The 21,618-nt window shown below is 40.4% G+C and overlaps 1 protein-coding gene across 4 annotated transcripts in view; it reads left to right on the top strand.

The window, feature by feature from the left end:
* Positions 1 to 21,618, top strand: part of adarb1b (adenosine deaminase RNA specific B1b) — a 160,047-nt gene that overhangs the window by 89,374 nt on the left and 49,055 nt on the right. Inside the window, exon 3 of one of the 4 annotated variants that reach the window (XM_061791418.1) lies at positions 5,987 to 6,025. The exons of 1 other annotated variant lie outside the window; for it this stretch is intronic. Coding sequence is in view for 2 of the 3 variants with exons in the window: in XM_061791417.1 (XP_061647401.1) it covers positions 9,229 to 9,328 (100 nt within the window). In the remaining variant the exon portion in view is untranslated. Of the gene's footprint in view, positions 1 to 5,986; positions 6,026 to 9,181; positions 9,329 to 21,618 lie in introns of those variants that run through there. 2 more of the 4 variants (XM_061791417.1, XM_061791416.1) reach the window with 2 other exon arrangements.

Raw genomic sequence — 21,618 nt, forward strand, 5'->3', positions numbered from 1 at the left:
CTTTCCACCTAATTGCGCTCTCACTTCATTCCCCCTCTTTAGGTCAGGGTCTTCAATAGCTTTTTAGTCCTTTTCCTGTTTCCTTATCACCTCTGTCAAATTAAATGCAGCTCCCCCTCACTCTCACTCCACCTGCTGTACTCGAGTCAGCCTTGGTCTCTGAAGAGCCAGGAGAAGGTCAGCCCCAACTAGACACTATTAAGAGCAACATAAATCAACATGCTATCGCTCAAAAGCTCTTTAAGGGCTTTCCCCTTCTTCTGTTCAAGTACAAATACTTACATTTAAGTACATTCCAACACTGGTTAATGACATTACATCTTGAAAATTAGGAAAGTGTTTTATTTTAATAAAATATTGTTCAGAAACACAGACATTTCTTAAGCAGAGCATGTTTCACTCAATTGTGAAATGTTTTAGAGTGACAACTTATTGGAATATCCTATACAATTTCCTATTTCAATATCCACTATACCGATATTTTTATGTATATATCCCTTATCCTGTATCAGTATATACAATATCAGAGGATTAGGAATACGATACTATACACGTACAGAGGTAAAGAGCGAGCACTACACTTCATGTACTTGTCAATTAATGTGCTGATCCGTGCATGTGACGCATGCAGCGGCACATCGACACAGTTATCACCACCCTACACTTATCTATTGCTAATTTGTGCATCCAACAAAACTGAGTGCAGCTCTGCTTACCTATTGGCTTTGATGTGTTTGAGACAGTGTAGTCCAGCTGTTGCTTGAAAGGGTCTGATGTTCTCCCACTCGAGCTGTAAGTTGTGGGTGGAGAAACGGTTATTTTGTAAATTTGGCAAAATGAATACCAACTTGGAAAATGGCAGATAACAAAAAGATTTATGTAGTTGTTAAATTTCACACTTGGTGGGAACAAAGGCACTAGAGACTTTGTAAACAAAAAGTCAATCTTTCATAATTTGAAGCTCCAAATATTACACAATGAGGACGAATGACAATTAAAACATCCTTTTATTAGGGTTTGCTTGCCTTAAACTGCAGCACAAACTTGTCAGTCCAATTATATTTTGTTGTTGGACATCTTATCCCCCTGCAGCAACCCACACTCCCCACATTTTGTTTCATGATTCTACTGCATTTCTACAGTAGATTTCTCAGTAATACTGTTTGTTTTGACCTCGTTGATTAGTGTTGGGTTAGATAAAAAATAAACAATAAATAACGAACTAATTCCCACCAAATTTGTGGAGAGGGTGGAGAAGCATTACATCACAACCACCATTACATTTTAGTGCAGATGCACATCTAGAGTGGCAATCAAGGATTTTTTTTCCCCCTTTTCTTATTCAAGTCACAATGCTCAATGTTCTGAGATTCTGGGTTCCATTATTCGTCAAGGTGGAAGGAACTAATAACAGTTCTAAATAGCAGTGAAAGTTCGCACACAACCTTCAAGCCTAAGCCAGAAGCAAAAAAAAGTCAGAAAAAGCCTACTAGAACATTTGAGCTTTATTAGGGGTTAGTCAGAGGATCTTTGAATGGTGGCAGGTGTGTGTTGACTCCCATTTAAATTGAGTTTCAGTGTGACTGGTGAACCCAGTTAACAGAGTGTGCAACTCCATTATTTCAGTCGTTGATTACTTTGACCCTTTTGAAAAGATTAGAAAAAAATTGTAGTGAGTTTTGAAAAAGTTAGAAATTATTTATCTTAGTCTCGTTTTTTTTTTTTTAATATACTAACAAAAACCTGGCATTTGAACAGGGGTGTGTAGACTTTTTAGTTCCACTCTAGTATGTGTTGTGTGATTGGCTGGTGGTCAGCTAGAATAGACTTCGGTGGGTGCTGCAGCGGTGCCAGGTGGCGCCTGCCTGGGTCCCCCCCTCTTGCTGCTGGTGGGGGCGGTGGGGCCACTCTGTCGCTCCTCAGGCCTGCTTCCTCCTCTCCGTTCCTTGCGTCCCGCTGCGGTTGCCTCTTCCTCTTCCCGTGGGCGGGATGTGGGGCCTGTTGTGGGGTTTTTGTCCACCACTCACTGTATATATTTTGCTCACTAATCACATCTGGGCACATATACATATCAAAGAGTTCCTGGGGGACTGGTATGGGGTTGGGAGGGTGTGGGTGTCGGACCGGGTTTCAGCACGTCTATGCTGTTTCCCGGTCTGTGTGCTCCGGGCTGGATGATTGCTTGGCGTTGGGGCTCCCCTCTCATGACTCGCGGCTGCTCCCTGGGAACCCCCCCCCCCCCCCCTTATCGTTCCCTTGTCAGGTGCCCCTATCCGACTTCCTTTCCAACAAACATGGGACACTCTCCCGCCCTCGGGCTGGGCGGGAACTGGCTGCATCGCGGGCTCTGCAGGTTGGGGGAGAGGGCGGGGGTTTGGCTGGGGGGGTGGCATTGGGTCCCTGCAGCCCCCACCGGGTGGCCATTTGTCAGGGTGGGGTCGGCGGACCGACCTGGGTACCTCGGTGTGGGACGTGTCCCGTCCAACGGGCTGTTTTTGGGTGGACCCCTGGGCCTGATCCCGCCACTCTATTGATTGGGTGGAGTCCTCATCCTCCGCGGTGTGGGCACAGCAATTACAGGACACTTCTGTCGGTCTTTGTGCTTGTAAAAAGGTGTCAATTCACTTGCATGTGTCCGCAGACACACACCCTTGGGACTCTTTCACTGGGTGTGGGGCCACTCACTTACTGCGACAAATAACTCATGAATGTGCGAATTGCTTGGGTATCCCCTCACTCACACTCTCGTCCTATAGACTTTTATAATTTACATAGTGAATCCCACCACACTTCAGTTGTACAGCCGGGTTCACGACCATTGTCCTGCATGCTTCTTCTCCTGTCCTTGTCCTGTCCTATCGTGTCCTGTCCTTCCCTCACAGGGTGTAGCACTACAACCCCATGCAACACTCATATTTAATGTTTCATTGTTGTAGATGATGTAATGACTTACTTTTCTCATCCTGTTTAAAATTAGTGCTTTATCTTTTGTCTTCATTTCTCTCTCCCCTCTAGAAACTTTGTTCTGTTCGACTCTGATTCTCAATAAACTTCAATTATAATAGTAAGAAACCACAGAGGAAGCTTGAAAACTCCACTGTGACACAATCAAACTGTTCCGGCATACAGATCTTCCATTCTGCTTGACCTAACAGCCGAACAGGACAAAAAACAAAACAAAAGAAAGGATAGATTCCACCTGCCACCTTATTGAGAACATGCCCTATAGAAAATGAATGGCTGGAACTGACAGGGAAATTGCCTGCCAACTTACAGTTGAACCAGAAAACAGTGTTCAATTGTACATCCATTGGTTGCCAGCCAATCGCCGGGCACAAACAAACAAACAACCATTCGCACTCACATTCACACCTACGGGCAATTTAGAGTTGTCAAATAACCTACCACGCATGTTTTTGGGATGTGGGAGGAAACCGGAGTGCCCGGAGAAAACCCACCCAAGCACGGGGAGAACATGCAAACTCCACACAGGCGGGGCCGGGGATTGAACCCCGCTCCTCAGAACTGTGAGGCAGACGCTCTAACCGTGTCTCCTCAATTATACATGTTAAAAAAAAACAAAATCTCCACTTTTCATAACAGTTCCACATTGATGGAGGTCAGTAGTCTGAGTGCCATTCTGTTGTTTTTGTGTATCTGTAAGTGACGTCTCAAACTCTCCAAATGGAAAAGAAGTCCAACCACTGTCTATTTATAGTATTATGCACTTTTCTAGTGCAGTTGACAGAGTCCCAACAGATGGGCTCACCACCACAGCCTTGGGTTCTTTCCCTGCGAGACTGTTTTTAAGAAGCTTGTTTTTGTCAATGGGTCTTTTTTTTTTTTTTTTTTTTATTCTTCATCAGTCAACCCTAAGAATAGGATGCCTGGATTTGAACAGACTTAAATCCATGCTGTTTAAAACGACTCGACTTCAAACGCTGTAGATGAGGTGACCTCTCTTCTTTTTGTGACCGCAGTCAGGGAAAGGGGTTGACCACGCTCCTTTTTGGGAAAATGCCATTCTTCCACCGCAGTAGTAGTGGTTGACTTGGCCAGCTGTAGTTACGTTTGGCTTTTACACAGCAACATGAATGGATTCCTGTCCCTAATATATATTTTTACTGGATTTGCCTAGAGACTCTTTACTTGCTGTGCTTTTCCCCCCTTAATGATCTCACAGGGTTTGTTTGCAAATCCCTACAAACCTCAGAAATTGTCACTGAAATCATGAAGGGAGACACTTTAGTCTGGTTGCGTTAGAGATTTTTGGAGTCTCTGAGACTCCAGACTGACTGAGATGTTCACCTTGCTGTGTTATATAACATAGGGCCAAACTATATGTAATACTTTCTGGAAATTATATTTTCTTCTTTCTGAGGCATCTTTCTAACACCCTACTGTAGACTCGTCGTTGTCTTCCATAAGTTGTACTTCTTGAGTTTGTGTGGTAGTTTTTAAGCGTTCTCAGTCATCATACCTGCAGTCTGCAACTGTTATTTGTCATTTGGCTTTGTCAACCACAGCATGGTTCCCAATGACGAGAGCTGTTCCTTGGGTCACATGAGGTTTTATCTTTATTTACCTGTGTGAAGGCTTGTCTCGATTTTCTAAATCTACGTTATGCGTACCTTCTCCAGAATATTCTTGTCGTCTGTTGATCGCATGAACTGTGCTCTACAATCGAACATTATATGCTTTTCACATGCCGAGGACAAAAGTGAAGGCAGGTAGACCCACAAACAAGTGAAGGTAGTAACCTGGCAAACCAGCTCCAGGGAGTAAACTAGAATTTATAGTAATGTCAGTGGGCAGGTTTTTGACCAATTTATTTAAATTCATTATTTACATTTAGATTGGACATGTTCTACACCGGTGGTTCTCAAACTTTATACACCAAGTCACACTTCCAAAAATACTTTGAGCACCAGTATCACCATAATTACCAACATTAAAATACGGTCAATAATAGGCCCAAGTGTTCATAAAAATATGAGGCAGGCAAAACGGCAGTAAATTAGGCTTTTAGGCATTGGGAGAGAAGATTGGGCCGTTTTTCATTGAGGTGTAACCCACATACTTAGCTTTGCTGCTCCTCCCACAAATGTGACACCACTTAAAAGGGTAATAAATAAGATTTATTGCCAAAAAGTATTGTTCCAACAAAGAAATACAAGAGTCCTTACCTTTTACAATATTTTTGATATGAAAATCACGATACTTAAGTGTTTCAATTTAAATGTACTGAAAATAAATGTCAAATAGTAATTGGACCTAAATAAAGGTTAAATGTGATTGTATTGTATTTAAAAGTTATATACAACTTAACTCTGCTCAACAAATGTACTGTACTGGATTAAAAAAAAAACACATTTCATTCAGTGATTCTTTCGCATACCACTAGGGAACCTGCATACTATACTTTAAGGATCACTGTTGTAGATAAAATAACTGTAATTCCTGAATAGTAAATCCCATATTACTGCAACACCTGTTAAATCAAAGCTGTTTTTCTTTAAATCCACTGTGGGTGTGTATAGTATGGAAGTCTATTGCTGCCATACCAGGGGGAAAAAGGTTCATATTATAACGTGGAAAATTTATCACATTATAATCTTATCATATTAAAACATGAAATTTATCATGTTAAAATGTGAAATTTATCACATTAAAATGAGAAATTTGTTATAACTTTTTATATTTTGTGGTGGGGCAGCACTATGCTTCTGTAGTATAGAGGCAAAGTATTCTGGTTTATCTTCTATCTCCTTTTAAATTCCAGTTGTATGGTGCCACACTTTGATTGGTTACACTTTTGCTGTTATCTGATCATTTGTGTTCCTCCTTGGCAACAAAAACATTACAATTCAAGTCAGTTAAGTCAAGGAACCGTTACTTAAACATCTACTGTGTGTGGGGAAAAATGCTGCTGTTTACTGACTTTTTTTTTTCTATTCTTCTCTCTCTCTCTCTCTCTCTCTACTAGGGTTTCCTGCTTACTGATACCTTCACAAGAGAACGAAAAGTGAGTTTGTGTGTGTGTGTGTGTGTGTGTCTGTGCGTGTGTGTGTTTCAACTAACTTGGCTTAGATAATTTTAAATACTGGTTTCCTGATTTAACTAATAGGCAAATAGGCTGCTTCGTCAGTGACTGAAATTACTGCTCCTTCAGTTTTCATGTTCACAATGCTCCTATATTCTTCTATCCTATACCAACCAGCTTGAAGTTTTTTTCCTTCTAAATTCCATAAAACATGGGAAAATTGTAGAAAGTCTTTAGGATCTTGCCTGTCTGTCAATCGTAAAGAATGAAATGAACATCTAATATATAACAACGTATATAATATTTAGAAACTAAGCAGCGACTTCATGTATTTCTTGGTCGAAAGCATTTGCAACCCTGTCGTATAGCCACTAGAGGGAGCGAGAGTATCACTATTCAAGCTGAATTGCATGAGGGAAGAAACAAAAATGCACTCAATGATAAATGAAGGGAGCTGAAAAGCAGTAGTTAACACAAATTACGAAACATAGATATTACTATATTTTTTTTTACTGCCAGCTATTTCCTTTTAGGGATTAACATACATAACAATGTATCATATGATGTGTGAAGTGATGAAATAACTGTCCCTTGCTCTTGTCAAAATAACCCAAGGATCTAGAATTATTCCACACTTTATTTACCCATAAAGACAAATGCATTTAACTCGTGTTGATAGCAGTTCATACACTAAACTGTGTGTATGTGGTGCATGGACAGGTCACCAAACACAAATTATCCCCCACCACCTCCAACGTGTTGACAACTTCTCCAAGCGATCTGATATGTGCCGCTTATCAGAACCTCATGCTGATCTATGTATCCAGCAAAACTTAATGCAGCTCTGCTTACCTTTTTTTGCTTTGACATGGCAGCAGGGGTGCCATACCCGTTGGGGGATGATAGTACTTTTGCATGATGATGGTTAAGGCAATTTAGTTGCTTGAAAGTGGCTCTGGATCTTAGCCGAACCTTGCGGCTCAAGTCACAGGCGAAGAAACTGTATGGGGCGTGGTTATTATGTAAAATAGCCCCACTGTTATGTTCACAGTGAGGCCTAGGAGCGGAATGGCATTTTCTGAAATAGGCAGATGAAAAAATACTTATTTGGCTTGTTTTTACACCATTTTGGTGCCTTGAGATGCAAGTTTAATTTTTGGGGTGACCATGCTCGTAACTCAAAACACTTATATCTCAAATGATCTTTCCCCATTGAAATAAATGGAATACATTAATCCATTCCAGCCTCCCATAAAAATCCAACAAAAATGTTGTAATGTTTTGTTTGATGGAAAAAATAGTACACTATGGTATTGTACTGGATTTTTAAAAAAAACAAAAACACATTTTTGCCACATTTCTTTGCTTCAGTTTAGTGGACATTATGCGTCTTCCTTTGTGTGTGCATGTTGGCCACCTTGGGGCAGTATACAAACATACAGATCTATGCATTGAGACGGTCCTCAGATGGTGTCAGGCAGAAACCTTTGTTCAAATTTGGTCAATTTCATACTTTTCACAAAACGATACAATTGGTCAGTCCCCATATGGTCGTTATTTTTACAAATGATTGACCAATATAAAGTGTTGAAAATGGCATGATCTCTTTGATGATACGTCAATGGCTCAACAAACATGCTTTTTTTTTTTTTTTCCCCCTGAAAAGTGATGGTTTTGGATAGGGCTGCACAGTTGATCGAATTTTAATTGTGATCACGATTTTGGCTGCCATGACTAAATGAGCCTGATCGACGGTGATTTTTTTAAAGTTATGGGGTCGACCACATGGTTAAGGCTTCATTTAGCTCCGGTGCCAACTTCAAAATAAAGCCTAAAATGGCATTGATGTCCAATGTAGTAATATATTTTATTTTAGCTTTTAGTTGAAGTTGGCCCTCTCAGCATGTTGGCAGAGAGGCGCTGTGTTACGGTAAGACAATATTAACAATCGTTATAGCGGGTGCATTAATTTCAACTTTTTGGCTGGCCTGACCGCAATGAAAAAAGAGACGGAAATCACAACTGTCAAGTTCTTTGCAGTTTATAACCGTGCACCCCTGATCAATGGTCAGGCAGAACAATGGCGACTTACTGTCCTTGACTATTCACTATATTGATGACGGGGATTTTCAAATGAAAAGTCGGTGCTTGCAGCCTAATGTTATTGCGTTCTGTGCATTCACTGTATTTGCTTCAGTTAAGTTGTAAATTCTGATTGCACTTTGTAATAACACATCTATTCAGTTAGCCCTTGCTAAAGTAGAATTTTCTTTGGTCACATTTTTTTTTTCTATTATCTATCATTTATTCCTATTCATATTTTGAACTGAAAACTGTTAAATATTATTCGTTAAAACAGTGCAATAAAAATAAAGATTTTTCCCTAACATGAGGAACAATCCTGATTACAATATTGATCAAAATAATTGCGATCATTATTTTGAGGATAAACATGCAGCCCGAGTTTTGGATGCCAGGTTTCTGCCCAATGGCAGCGGGTTATCTTGGTTGTTTTCGGAGAGGATGAATAATGCTGTTTTTCATTGTTTGTTAGGATTAAGCAAAGCGAGTTTAAAGCTAAGTGGTTGTTTAAAAAAAACACAATTCTGTTTTATGTTTAGTTTGACAGTAAAAATCAACTGGAAGTGGCAGTAATCAGCTTGAAGCATTGAATATTTTTTCCCTACCAAAACTGATGCTTTTTGTCAAGTGACTTGTGTTCAGTGCCACCATACAGCTCTTACACTGTATCTCAAATTTTTGCTCGCAAGTTGAAGCAAAAAGTCAACCTTTGTTGGGTCACTCGTATCTCATGGCACTACTGTATGTTCCTTTTAAGCGAAGCTTCGTGGTCCCTGTCACGTTAATAACAGACTGACAATATGAGCCTTCACACTGTCTCCCCACTCTCATTTCTGATCGGGCAGGCGCAACCTGAACAGAGGTTAGAAAATTGAGAGGGGGGGGGAGTGAGTGAGAGAGAGAGAGTGAGAGAGAGAGAGTGAGGGAGGGAGGGGTAATGGAGTAGATCCAAAGACATGCTTCAGGTGTGAACAGTTGTCTGACTGTCATGTGGAGTGAGAGCATTCAGCGGGAGGAGAGCAAGGAGCCTACGTGCTTCGGCCGACGTGTGATTTAGTTACAGGTTAGAGCTCTTCAGCACACTGTAAACTACTGAGCAAGCTATGACTCTTCTAACCAACGGCGCACAGAATCCGGGCTCCTATTATTGCCTGATCCGGCACAGGTTCAAGAGGCGGCGCAAGAAACGCTCGGAACGCAAAGGTAACCCTCTGAGCACAGGGACCCTCCACGCCGTTGCTACACTTGGATTGATGTTGATGAAAAAGGGAGTAACAGTACTTTCTCTTTTTGTACTTCCATGACTGGCTGTACTAGTGTCATCATACCAAAACTAGGATTTTGATACTCTACCTGCACAAAGTTGCTCGATACCGTTACTGAAACAGTACCACGGCAAAAACCTAAAAAAAAAAAAAGAAATAATAATAGTCAGAGCACTGAAATCCAAACATGGAACTCCATATTCTTAGTATTTTTATTGTCTAAATGTTTTATCTTGTCCTGGTAAACCTGTTTTGTTTTTAATAATCGTTGACAAAATATGTGGACTACTGAAATGTTTTGAGCTGAAGGGAAAAAGCTCAGATACACCACTGGTATCTGAAGACAACTATTGATCAAGTCTTTGTGATATAGACAAAACTCTGCTGTTGGGTGGAAATAGTAATTGCAGTATGCTGAGCAATGGAGAATGTTTGGTTAAACTAGTAAATCCATACTATTTCTTTTCACTTTGAATTAAGGTTATCAACCTAACCCAAAACTCTTGAAAATAGTTAAAGTGAGAAATAAAAAATTTACTGGAATTTAGTTGACAGTCTTCCACAAACCTCTTTTCTTAGCCTTTTCAAGTTCAGGCAAGCACAACAAAAGACCTATATTTCTGTGCATTTCTTTCAAAGTTAATGTTACATTACACCATTTTTACGGTCATGTATCTTAATTAAATGGACAATGAGTCAGTGCAACTCCGCAGTTGGGGGGCTGCTCTGTTTCTGTTAAAGTATCAGTGTTTGAAGGCTTATCAAAAATGTAACATCAATGCTAATTTACATTGGCCCGTTTATGGCATTTGTCATTGTCAGAATTAAGCTATTGTTAGAATTACGATAACATTGTACTGCAGCGTGCATATTTTTACAGAAAAAGCTTATTTTTACAGAACTGTTCACTCACTATCTGTCCAACTGCACTGTACTTGTACTGAAAACACACAGTATTGTTTCATTTTTGACAGTGAGCACTGTATATACCTTGCAACCTTAGGCTGCACTTTTTATACTGCTTCAGTTACATAGATTTCTTTGTTTAGTAATATTTATATATTTTTTTGTAATTTCCCTTTAGGAAAACAGTCGATAACAGGCAACAATTTTATTTTTCCAATTTAATGGTGAAATGGATAAAGATATCCAAATATTAGGAATATATTCATAATGTAAACGCCAACATTGTTTTAAATGTTAGTCAAACCCTCCTGTTGTCTTTTTTCTCAGGAACAGGAATGAAGTTACTGCATGAATTTGACAAGTTTGAAAACAAAAAAATCCCAATAAGCATTGTTTATATTTCATTATTAACTCTATTATGTACTACATCAATCAATATTTATAGTAGATTACCTTTGTTTAGCCACAACACTTTGATTTTCCTTTTTTTAACTTAAAAGTAGGGTCTATTTGACCCTAAACAATAAAGGAGGGTGTATCTTACAGTTTAAATAAGTACAATTATTTTGGTGTGTTGTTTTTGTTTATTTGTGGCATTGTATCGAAAATGCAACTTTATGCTGAACAAAGGTACTGGGACATTTCTGGATTCCACTTCCCTGTAAATTGTGGCACACATACTTCAGTTCTCCCCTTGTTGACAATGGTCCTCCTTTCTGGAAAAAAAAGTTTGGCATCCATATTTAGAAATGTCAAATGAATCACTTATACTTCTCAATTTTGCACTTTTCTGTCTGTCTCCGTCTATTTATTAATATATTGATCTCTCTTCGTAAGTCAGATGTTGCCTTTAGGGACCATCTATCCTCCTCTCTACCTATCCATAGGAAAATGAAAATGAAAATGAACAGTCCAAAATTATAGCTTTCCTTGCACAACTACTGTAAGCGCTTTTCTAAATGTCTGTCTGTCTCTAGCTACCGTACTGTATATCAATCAGTCTGTTGTCGTACTAGAGCGGCTCCAACTACCGGAGACAAATTCCTTGTGTGTTTTTTGGACATAATTGGCAAATAAAGATGATTCTGATTCAGATGTTGCCTTCATGGAAATCTTAAATCACAGCTTTCCTCCCACAACTGTCTTTTTCCAAATGTGTGTCCATCTGTCTGTATGTGTATCCATCCATCAGTTTATATCGGCGTCTTTTCTTCCATCTAAAAAAAAAAAAAAAAGTCGTTGACTTTCTGGACAATCCAAAATCATAGCTTTTCTCGCACAACTGATCACTGCAGATGTCACACATTTTGAGTTTATGATTGTTCGTTGAGCAACAATAAAAGGCGCTTGACTTTGGTGCTCCCACTATACAGTATATGTGGACTGTGGCCATATGATAGTATCCCTTAAGTGCATATGATAGGGTGATGGGAGCAGTAACGGTGTCTGAGTGTTTCCTCCTCTAGGGATTAAGTCAAACAGCAAAGGTAGTAATTACCAAGTCAGCCAGATCTCACCAGCAATATTGGCCAGGCACTCGCTTTGGTACCTCGCCACTCCTACCCTCAGCCCCTCTTCTTTTGTCAAGCCTGCTCCATTGAGCCATATAAGTCCGCCGCTGCTGAGGCTGCATTTTCCGTCCCCGATCCTCCCTTGAGCTCCGTTTGCTGTGTGACTGACTACATCTATCAGCATTACACGGTTCTATTGCCCCTCCTTCTTGGCCTCCCTTATCACCGTGGTACTGAAAGTAGCACTTTCTCAGTCCTACAAGAGAAACTGTACCTTTAGCCATCCTTTTTGGCTGGATTTATTTACACTGCAGGTACAGGTGGCCAATTCTGACTTAATGCATATACTATAGTAGGCTTTACATGATCAAGATTTTTGGGGTGGCTCACCGATTAGCGAGTTTATAAAACCGATCCGATCAGAAGATGAAGCAATGTGTCTATTTAAATGACCTGTTCATTTGCTGTATATACTTGTGTACTTCATTGCTCCAAAAATTATATTTACAAAAAATAATGTATCTTTGTTCATCTATTTAGGCCAGTGGGGTATAGTGACAGACAGAACAAATGAATGGTCTTCTGTTAGATGGCAAGAAGTACATACAGTAATTAATGTATCCACGTTTTGTGACATTTTTGTTTGTTGGTGTGGCGTAAGATTTTTCAATTGTAAAATATGTTCCTTGGCTCCATAAAGGTTGCAAATCACTGCTCTAGTTAGGTCATGTATTCTAATCAGTCAGGTCAAACCAACATTACAACTTAACAGAAATAATGGGTGCTAACTTACTGTAATTAAATTACTTTATTTTAATTAAATTACTTCACCCACATCGAAACTTTAGAGCATGATTCAACAGAACGGCAGCATGTTAACGCACAACCGTTAGTGCTAGCACTAGCTTGATAGGCTACATAACATTTTGTTGCCCGCTTGCGAGCTGTATTGTATTAAAAGTACGGCAACATGCATCAAGCAAGCCTTAAACGAACGTACTCTCCTGTCCTGAGCACGGGTGACCACCAACACACTTTTTTCCCCGTTTTGGTCTTATAATACAGTCGGCGCAATCCACTCTTGTTGTCGTCGCCACAGTAACGAGTGTATCCGGTCATTTTATTAGATGAGATCATTCGCACGTTATTCATAGAACCCCGTGCTTAGTTGAATTTTGTATTTTTTTTTTTACCCAATCCACCGCTTTTTCACATTGTATTATTATTACTTTTTTCATGACAGTTATAGGGATTGTGAACTATTTGCAGATTTTCGCTATTCGCAGTAAAGCTTAGGTCCATTTCCCATGCGAATAGCGAGAGTCCATTGTTCTCCACTGGATGCTATGGGCAATTATATTGCTTATTTAATCATCAAAACACCTAATATAGCATGTTTACACCAAACATAATGGTCTATGCTTTTGCTTTAAAATTACTTGGTCATTTTTAATGTGCTTATTTGTGGGATTTGGGCTGACGCAGGGGTGTATACATCACCAATTGGTGTATTTCGATGATCAAGCTGGTGTTGCCGAAGTCACAGTGGGATGATATCTGATATGTGTTAGATTTTTATCCACATTTGGAAGAAGCCTGATTGTGATCTGAAGAGATCTGATTCCATGTTTTTTTGTTTTTTTTCTCTATTGCCATGAATTATGCAATTTAAGCACAAAAAAAAAAAAGTAATTGTCACTCCAACCATGTAGTGTCAATCCAGCTATTGAAGAGCTCCTGAGGGTTAGCAGCTAGTACTATCTGGGTGAACAAGGTCACGTACAAGGAACTGTCACAGTAGGGTGACGTGTCACAGACTTTCATCCCTTTGTCCCAGGGACAGTCAGGTCAGATTCAGTACCATGACGCTACATCAGATACTCCCATCAAGTGTAGATTAATGTTCTCTTCGAGCGTCCTTCAATATCTCAATGTCGGCTGGACCAGGGTCAGCTTGGTGATGAACCCTATCTATAACTATAATCCAGTCCACACTGCAGCCCTGAATAGAACGTGCCAGCTCTTTTTAAGTATTAAACATCCTCAGAGCTTTTGGTGAAAAACGAACCATGCCATGATTTAACAGAGACATGTTGTGCTTTTTGTTACAATTTAAAACAGTGACCAGGTGTCCGTCAAAATGCACAATTGATAAAGAATTGTAGTGGACTTAACATCCACTTGTGGTCCTCCACTTACAGCAGCTGAAATAAGTATTTAACACGTCACCATTTTTCTCACTAAATATATTTAAGGTTTTATTGACATGGAAATTTCACCAGATGTTGGGAACAACCCAAGTAATCCATACATACAAATAAACTCATAAATTAAGTTATGTGTAATAATGTGAAATGACACAGGGAATAAGTATTGAACACGCCAACTGGTATTTATTTAAAACTTTGTACAAAAGCCTTTGTTTGCAATGACAAGTTCAAGACGCCTCCTGAATGGAGAAACTAGTCTCATGCATTGCTATGGTGTGACTTTGGCCCAATGCTCCACACAAGCAGCAAATCTTGAAGGTTCCATGGGCTTCTTTTATGGACCTTGAGTTTCAGTTCTTATCATAGATTTTCGATTGGATTCAAGTCAGGTGTTTGGCTAGGCCTTTTTTTTTTTCTTTGAAACCAATTGAGAGTTTCCTTGGCAGTATGTTTTGGATCATTATCCTGCTGAAATGTCTATCCTCGTTTTATTTTCACCATCCTCTGAGATGGCAGCAGATTTTTGTCAAGAATGTCTCAGTAGATTTGCCCATCCATCATTCCTTCAATAATGTGAAGTTTACCAGTACCATTTGTTGAAAAGCAGCTCCACACCATCATGTTCCCACCTCTGAACTTCACTGTTGGTATGATGTTTTTAGGGTGATGTGCAGTGCCCTTTCTCCTCCAAACATAGTGTGCATTATGGCATCGAAGGAGCTCTCAGCAGACCAGACTATATTCTCCCATTATTAACTGGCTTGTCCAAATGTTGTGTAGCAAACATTAAACGAGCTTTGACATGCTTTTTTTTTCAGCAATGGGGTCTTGCGTGGTGAGCGTGCATACAGGCCATGGCGCCGGAGAGTGCATTACTCACAGTTTTTCTTGTGACAACAATACCTGCTAATTCCAGGTCTTTTTGTAGCTCTACACAGGTGGTCCTTGGCTCTTGGACAACTCTTATATTTATTCTTTACACTCCTCTGTCAGATTTATGCTGATATGCTTGGCTTTCCACTTCGGTATTATGGCCACAACCGTGCTCACTGGAACATTCAGAAGCTTAGATATGTCCCTGTAAGCAATGCCATCGTTATGTTTTGCAACAATTACTTTGCGGTGGGCTTGAGACAGCTCTTTGCGTTTACTACCCATTATGAGATGTGTCTTGACTCACACCTTGTCAATGAGACCTTTTTGTAGGCCATCAATTGGGACTGAACCAGCTGATATTCACTTCCACTGACAAGGGGCTGGATTGCTGTTTGATTATTGATAGAGTTTAGGTGTTGTCTTGGATTTCTATGCCTTTTTCCACCTGCCTTCATGTGTTCAATACTTTTTCCCTATGTGTCATTTCACATTATTACACACAACTTAATTTATTATCTTATTTGTTCTACTTTATTTGTATGTATGGATTACTTGGGTTGTTCCCACCATCTGGTGAAAATTTCATGTCAATAGCACCTTTGGGAATATATTTAGTGAGGAAAAATGGTGACGTGTTAAATACTTATTTCAGCCGCTGTATAATTGTTTGGTTTTGATGTAGCAGATCTCTTAGATTCACCCACCTTGCCGAAGATAGGGCTTTGCGATTAGGCAAGCACCTCCTTGTTCTCAAGCAACCCACTGCAGGAAAAGAGCAGCAAACACCAAACATTTATGACACGTGGAGCGGGAGCACTTCATCACCAAGCCAAACACAAATTTAGTGTACCCCTTGCCCTCATGTAAATGTTTCCTAACATTTGAGTATGTGCCAGTCTCCAACCATTTCCTGGAAATTGTGTATCTTCAGCCCAGCCTAGCTGCCAACTCATGGGCGAAGAAACTCAATTCGGGGGCCGTATTATGTAAATTAGATTGTGAGGTGACAATTTGACAAAATAATTTGGAACGGCTCACTCAGACACATTTAATAGGCAGCTAACAAACAATTTATTTGGTTGTTTAATTATATGGCACTCCAGAGAACCAACTGTTCATAGAAAAAGCAATGAAAAAGTAATGTTTCCATATTATGTCCCCTTTGAGTTGGTTACACCTATGGATGGTTAGCAGGAGTGGCGTTTTAATTTAACACACATAAAAGGCTTTTGGTCATTTGCTTAAATCCTGCTAGTGTTTGAACTCCACTCACATAGTAGGCTCGTTTTGATACTTTGAAAAGGTTTGAGAACACGCTCTTCTTTCACCAGAAGAAAAGTTATTTTCTACCTTTTTCCATTCATCAGTAATCAGCAGTAGAACATAGGTTTGTTTCACCCAAAGCACCGATTTCGGACCCAAAATCAGAGAAAATGAGCCCTGTGATTGGCTGGCGACCAGTTCAGGGTGTACCCCGCCTCTCGCCCGAAGATTGCTGGGATAGGCTCCAGCACGCCCGCGACCCTAGTGAGGATAAGCGGAACGGAAGATGAATGAATGAATGAAACATTTCAGAATTACAGCTTTTATTTCATGGTATTTACATCTAGATGTGTTAAACAACTCAGGACAAAGCACCTTTTGGTTGAACCCACCCACTTTTCAATGTACACACAGCACCCCATATTGACAGAAAATAATTGAATTGTTGGAATTTTTACAGATTTATGAAAAAAGAAGAACTGAAATATCACACAGCCGTAAGTATTCAGACCCTTTGCTCAGTATTTAGTAGAAGCACCCTTTTGAGCTAATACAGCCATGAGTCTTTTTGGGAATGATGCAACAAGTTTTCACACTTGGATTTGGGGATCCTCTGCCATTCCTCCTTGTAGAACCTCTTCAGTTCTGTCTGGTTGGATGGTGAATGTTGGTGGACAGCCATTTTCAGGTCTCTCCAGAGATGCTCAATTGGGTTTAAGTCAGGGCCCTGGCTAGGCCATTCAAGAACAGTCACAGAGTTGTTCTGAAACCACTCCTTTGTTGTTTTAGCTGTGTGCTTAGGGTCATGTTGGAAGGTGAACCTTCGGCCCAGTCTGAGGTCCTGAGCACTTTGGGGATGGTTTTTGTCAAGGATATCCCTGTACTTGGCCCCATTCATATTTCCTTCAATTGCAACCAGCCGTCCTGTCCCTGCAGCTGAAAAACACCCCCACAGCATGATGCTGCCTCCACCATGCTTCACTGTTGGGACTGTATTGGAGGTGATGAGCAGTTCCTGGTTTTCTCCACACATACCGCTTAGAATTAAGGCCAAAAAGTTCTATCTTGGTCTCATCAGACCAGATAATCCTATTTCACACCATCTTGGAGTCCTTCAGGTGTTTTTTTTTGTTTTTGTTTTTTTAAGAAAACTCCATGCAGGCTTTCATGTGTATTGCACTGAGGGGAGGGCTTTGTGATGTCCACTCTAAAACATTGACTTTGTTGTCCTTAAGCCACTTTTGTCACCAGTTTGGCAGTATGCTTTGGGTCATTGTCAATTGGGAAGAACCATTTCCCCCCCAAGCTTTAATATCCTGGCTGATGTCTTGAGATGTTGATTCAGTATTCCCGCATAGTATTCTTTGCTCATGATGCCATCTGTTTTGTGACGTGCACCAGTCCCTCCTGGAGCAAAACCACCCCACAACATGATTCTGCCACCCTCGTATTTCAAAGCTGGGCTGGTGTTTTCATATTTGCGAGTGTCCCTCTTTTTCCTCCAAACCTAATGATGCTTATTTTGGCCGAACAGTTAAATTTTATTTTTGTCATACCACTGGACATGTCTCCAAAAATTTAATTGTCTCCAGTATGTGTGGAGAAAACCAGGAACTGCTCATCACCTCCAATACACTCCCAACAGTGAAGCATGGCGGTAGCAGCATCATGCTGTGGGGGTGTTTTTCAGCTGCAGGGACAGGACGACTGGTTGCAATCGAAGGAAAGATGAATGGGGCCAAGTACAGGGATATCCTGGACAAAAACCTTCTCCAGAGTGCTCAGGACCTCATTAATTAAGCACATTATCTTTGTCCCTGTGCACATTTCAAAACTGTAATCTGTTTTTTTGTTTTTTGTTTTTTATGTTGCCCCATGTCGGTAAAGTAAGTACTTGTTTCACTGTGGATAATGACCCACTCTTACCAGCTTCAGCCACCATCTTAACAAGGTCTTTTGCTTTTGTTGGGTTGATATGCACATTTCGGAGCAAAGCATATTTATCTCCCGGACACAGAATCCGTCTCCTTCCTGAGTGGTATGATGACTGGACATTCCCATGGTGTTTATACTTGAGTATAATTGTTTGCCCAGATGAATGTGGCACCTTCAGACATCTGGAAATTGTACCCAAGGATGAACCAGACTTGTGCAAGTCCACAATTGTCTTGCTGATATCTTGGCTGATTTATTTTGACTTTCCCATGATGTCGGACAAAACGGTGTGTTTCTGGTGTGCGTAGTTCAAATACATCCACAGGTGTGTCTCTAACTTAAAGGCTGTCACTAAACCTATCAGAATCTTCCAAAGAGATGACATTTTCCCAAATTGTTATGTTTAAAGGTGCAGTAATATTACTGTTTGTAAACTTCTGACTTTGAAGAAAGTAATGAAAAATTGCCTTTAAAAATCCCTCCCTCATTATCCTGGCATTTAGCAAATAGAAATCATTTTGGTAATCTTATTTGACCTAAAACAGGGAAAGTATAGTCTTATTTCATGTCAGACATTGTGGGGGGGGGGGGGGGGGGGGGGAAAGCATATCTCTTTTTCTATACTGTATCTAACCATCTGGTTTCAAATGTACACTGTAATACATTCATGTTTTGTGCCTTTAAATGGTGTGGCCTCCTTACAGAGTGCCGTGTAGCTCTCTAACGCTCTCTTTCCCCCCTGCATGGCAGCTCGAGACTGAAGAGGGTTTACCTAACCAGCAAGAGGAAAAGATGTCGTGAAACAAGATTCCACGTTAATTGTTAAATATTTTTCAGATATTCCACCTTAATTAATTATTTTCACTCGCTCGCAGCTGTGGCGAGCCTGACACTCATCCGTAACTCAAATCATTGCTCCCAAGCCAAGGCAAAACAAATCGGCTGAGCAATGGCGAGCTCCAAAAAATTGATAGTCGGGGTACAAGGGTATTAAATAATTTGCTTGTTATTAACAGAAAATGGATGGATGGATAATAGGGCTTTGTTTTTAGATAAGATTTTGCATTTTTTACTTGAAGCAGTTTTTTTTTTCCGCTCACTGATCTGCCCAGAAAACGGTTGGGGTCGGCAATCGTAAATGTTAAACCTGTTCAATATTTATGATTATCTGTAAATGTATGTGGTCGTTAGCAACCAGATAAGGTAAGAGTTGGTGAGCGTTTTCCATTTCTTCGTCTACCACCACTACTACTAGTTCTTCTTCTTTGTATATGCTGGCAGTCTGGATGCCCTGTGGCACTATGCTTCCTCCCACAGGTCCGTCATGGTATTACACCACCATTGTGGTTTGGACTGATCTTTTTTTCCTTGTCGTGTGTCGGGTCTCAAACATTTTTAAAAAAAGTCATTTTGCGTTCCCTTTAATCCCTCGCAGTTGATATTGATCTCCATTTTGACAAAATGCATTAAGGGACTGTTTTATTCACCAGTTGTTGTATTTTCAGAGTTTGGGTATTTGCACACAGGTGTCAGTTTTCCAAAGTTCCACAGGCGCTTCATTGGGTGCTTGAGCACTGAACACAGCCACGGCATTCGTCAGTAAGCCGCACACATTCTTACTGACGCACACATTCACACATCTTTGAACTCGGCCATACAATCTGATCCCCAGAGGCACTTTGTGTTTAGTTGTGTCATAAATCAGAGCTGTCATGTTGATATTAAGGCACAGTGAGAAAAGACAAGTGTCAGGTACCTACCAACCTTGAAAAGAAGAAAAAATTGTGAAAAGAATGCAAGATTTTTTTTATTATAAAACCACACTAACCACAATTTCCTTTTTACAATCTGAAGTATACTGTTTCTCACTGTTGGAAGTGCATGTTGTCTTTGTTGGCTACATGAATTTCATTGTAAAAGCCAGTACTCCTGAGACATGGCATTAAGATTTGATTGGCTGCCTCACTCATGCAATTGTGACAGCTTAACAACTCTGATCCCAACTGTACAATTTAATGATTTAACGACTCTGTGCAGTTTTGTGTGTTTGGCATGTAACTGAATCGTCAGATGGGAAGCAGGACTGAGCACAAGAAATACACTTGCCAAACCAACTGGGAGTCCATCACATGCCAGTAAGCTTACTCTTCTGGCTGTCACTGATTCTGCAAAGGAATGTAGAAAAATGTCTTCTTCTCTTGAATGCCTCCGTCAAATGACACTAGTTCAACAATCTGGAATTCAAGATTAAATGTTTTCTAACATCTTATGCCGTTTTTTTAGAGTTGATTTTAAGATTCTGCTATTCGTCTTCAAATCTCTAAATGGTCTCGCCCCGTCTTACTTCTCTGAGCTCCTCCTTCCCTATGCCCCTTCCTGACCAGCTGCACCCGGAGGTACAGAAGTCTAAGCGGAAGCATAGAGGGGACAGAGCTCTTTTCCATTACTGGTGCCGAACTGGAAAATATAAAGGTATAATCGAAGAAACTAGGAGAATTGTTAGCTTATTTGATGATGTGGCTCCAAACTCTTCTCCTTGCCATTTTCATTGTGGTAAAATTACTTTTGGGATATGTTATGCAAACACTTGAAACAACCAGTTGCTCCCGTCTGTGTCCAGCGCCAGCTTCAGGTCGCTTGCTAATTGGCTCACGCTCCGTTTCATGTCACAATCAAGAAGACTGTGTCTCTGTGTTAACTGCGCAAGGGATTTGCAGTCATAAATATTGTATGTTTATCGTTTGTCAGCCCTGACCGATTTCCAAAATGTTGGATGGCAAAATCACTCTTATCACACCCAAAACCACAGGTTATTAACCAATCAGGATAATCTTTTAGAGACATCCAAGAATCTGGCCTCGGCTGGATTTGATCGTAATGGATGGAAAAATGCTTAAATTTGTACTGATTATCGGTATGTGTGTACCCTACTTCAGGGTTCAAGCGTGCGTGAGCATTGTACAAATTGCCTTGTGTGCCCTTAATTTGTTTCTGGTTTCTTTTAGTTGAATTCACTGTTTAGTTTCCAAGTGTTTGGAGTACATTTATTTTCACAGAACATTTCCTTACTCAAGACTTAAATTTACTGCACGCTCATCCAGCAGGCTCCCTGTATTCCAGTTCAAAATGCATCCTTTTAAAATGATACTGGTTAGGTGAAAGTATTATACTCAGTGCAGTAGGGCTCAAAAGGCAAATCTTTTCTGGCAGCATAATTTGCTTGTCATTAGAAGGGCCAAATTGAATAATAGACCATGAGGCAAGTGCGTGTGTGTGAAGGGATGGCTGATTGTGGGTGGCGGAACTCAGTGGCCTACTCTACCTTGGCCCATCAGTTTCAATCAGACGGCGAGACAGGCACTCCCCTTCTGCCACAACTCCTTTCTGTTTGGGTGCCGGGACCTACATATGGACTCCATCATGGTGTATTACCTGGCCGGCATGAGAGCAGAAGAGAGGATTGTTCTGACCATCAACCCCCCTCCTCTCCCACTCCACCCAAAAAAAAGCTATTTCTATTAAGATGT

The sequence above is a fragment of the Phyllopteryx taeniolatus genome, chromosome 12 (assembly GCF_024500385.1).
Source record: "Phyllopteryx taeniolatus isolate TA_2022b chromosome 12, UOR_Ptae_1.2, whole genome shotgun sequence".
NCBI classification, from domain to species: Eukaryota; Metazoa; Chordata; class Actinopteri; order Syngnathiformes; family Syngnathidae; genus Phyllopteryx; species Phyllopteryx taeniolatus.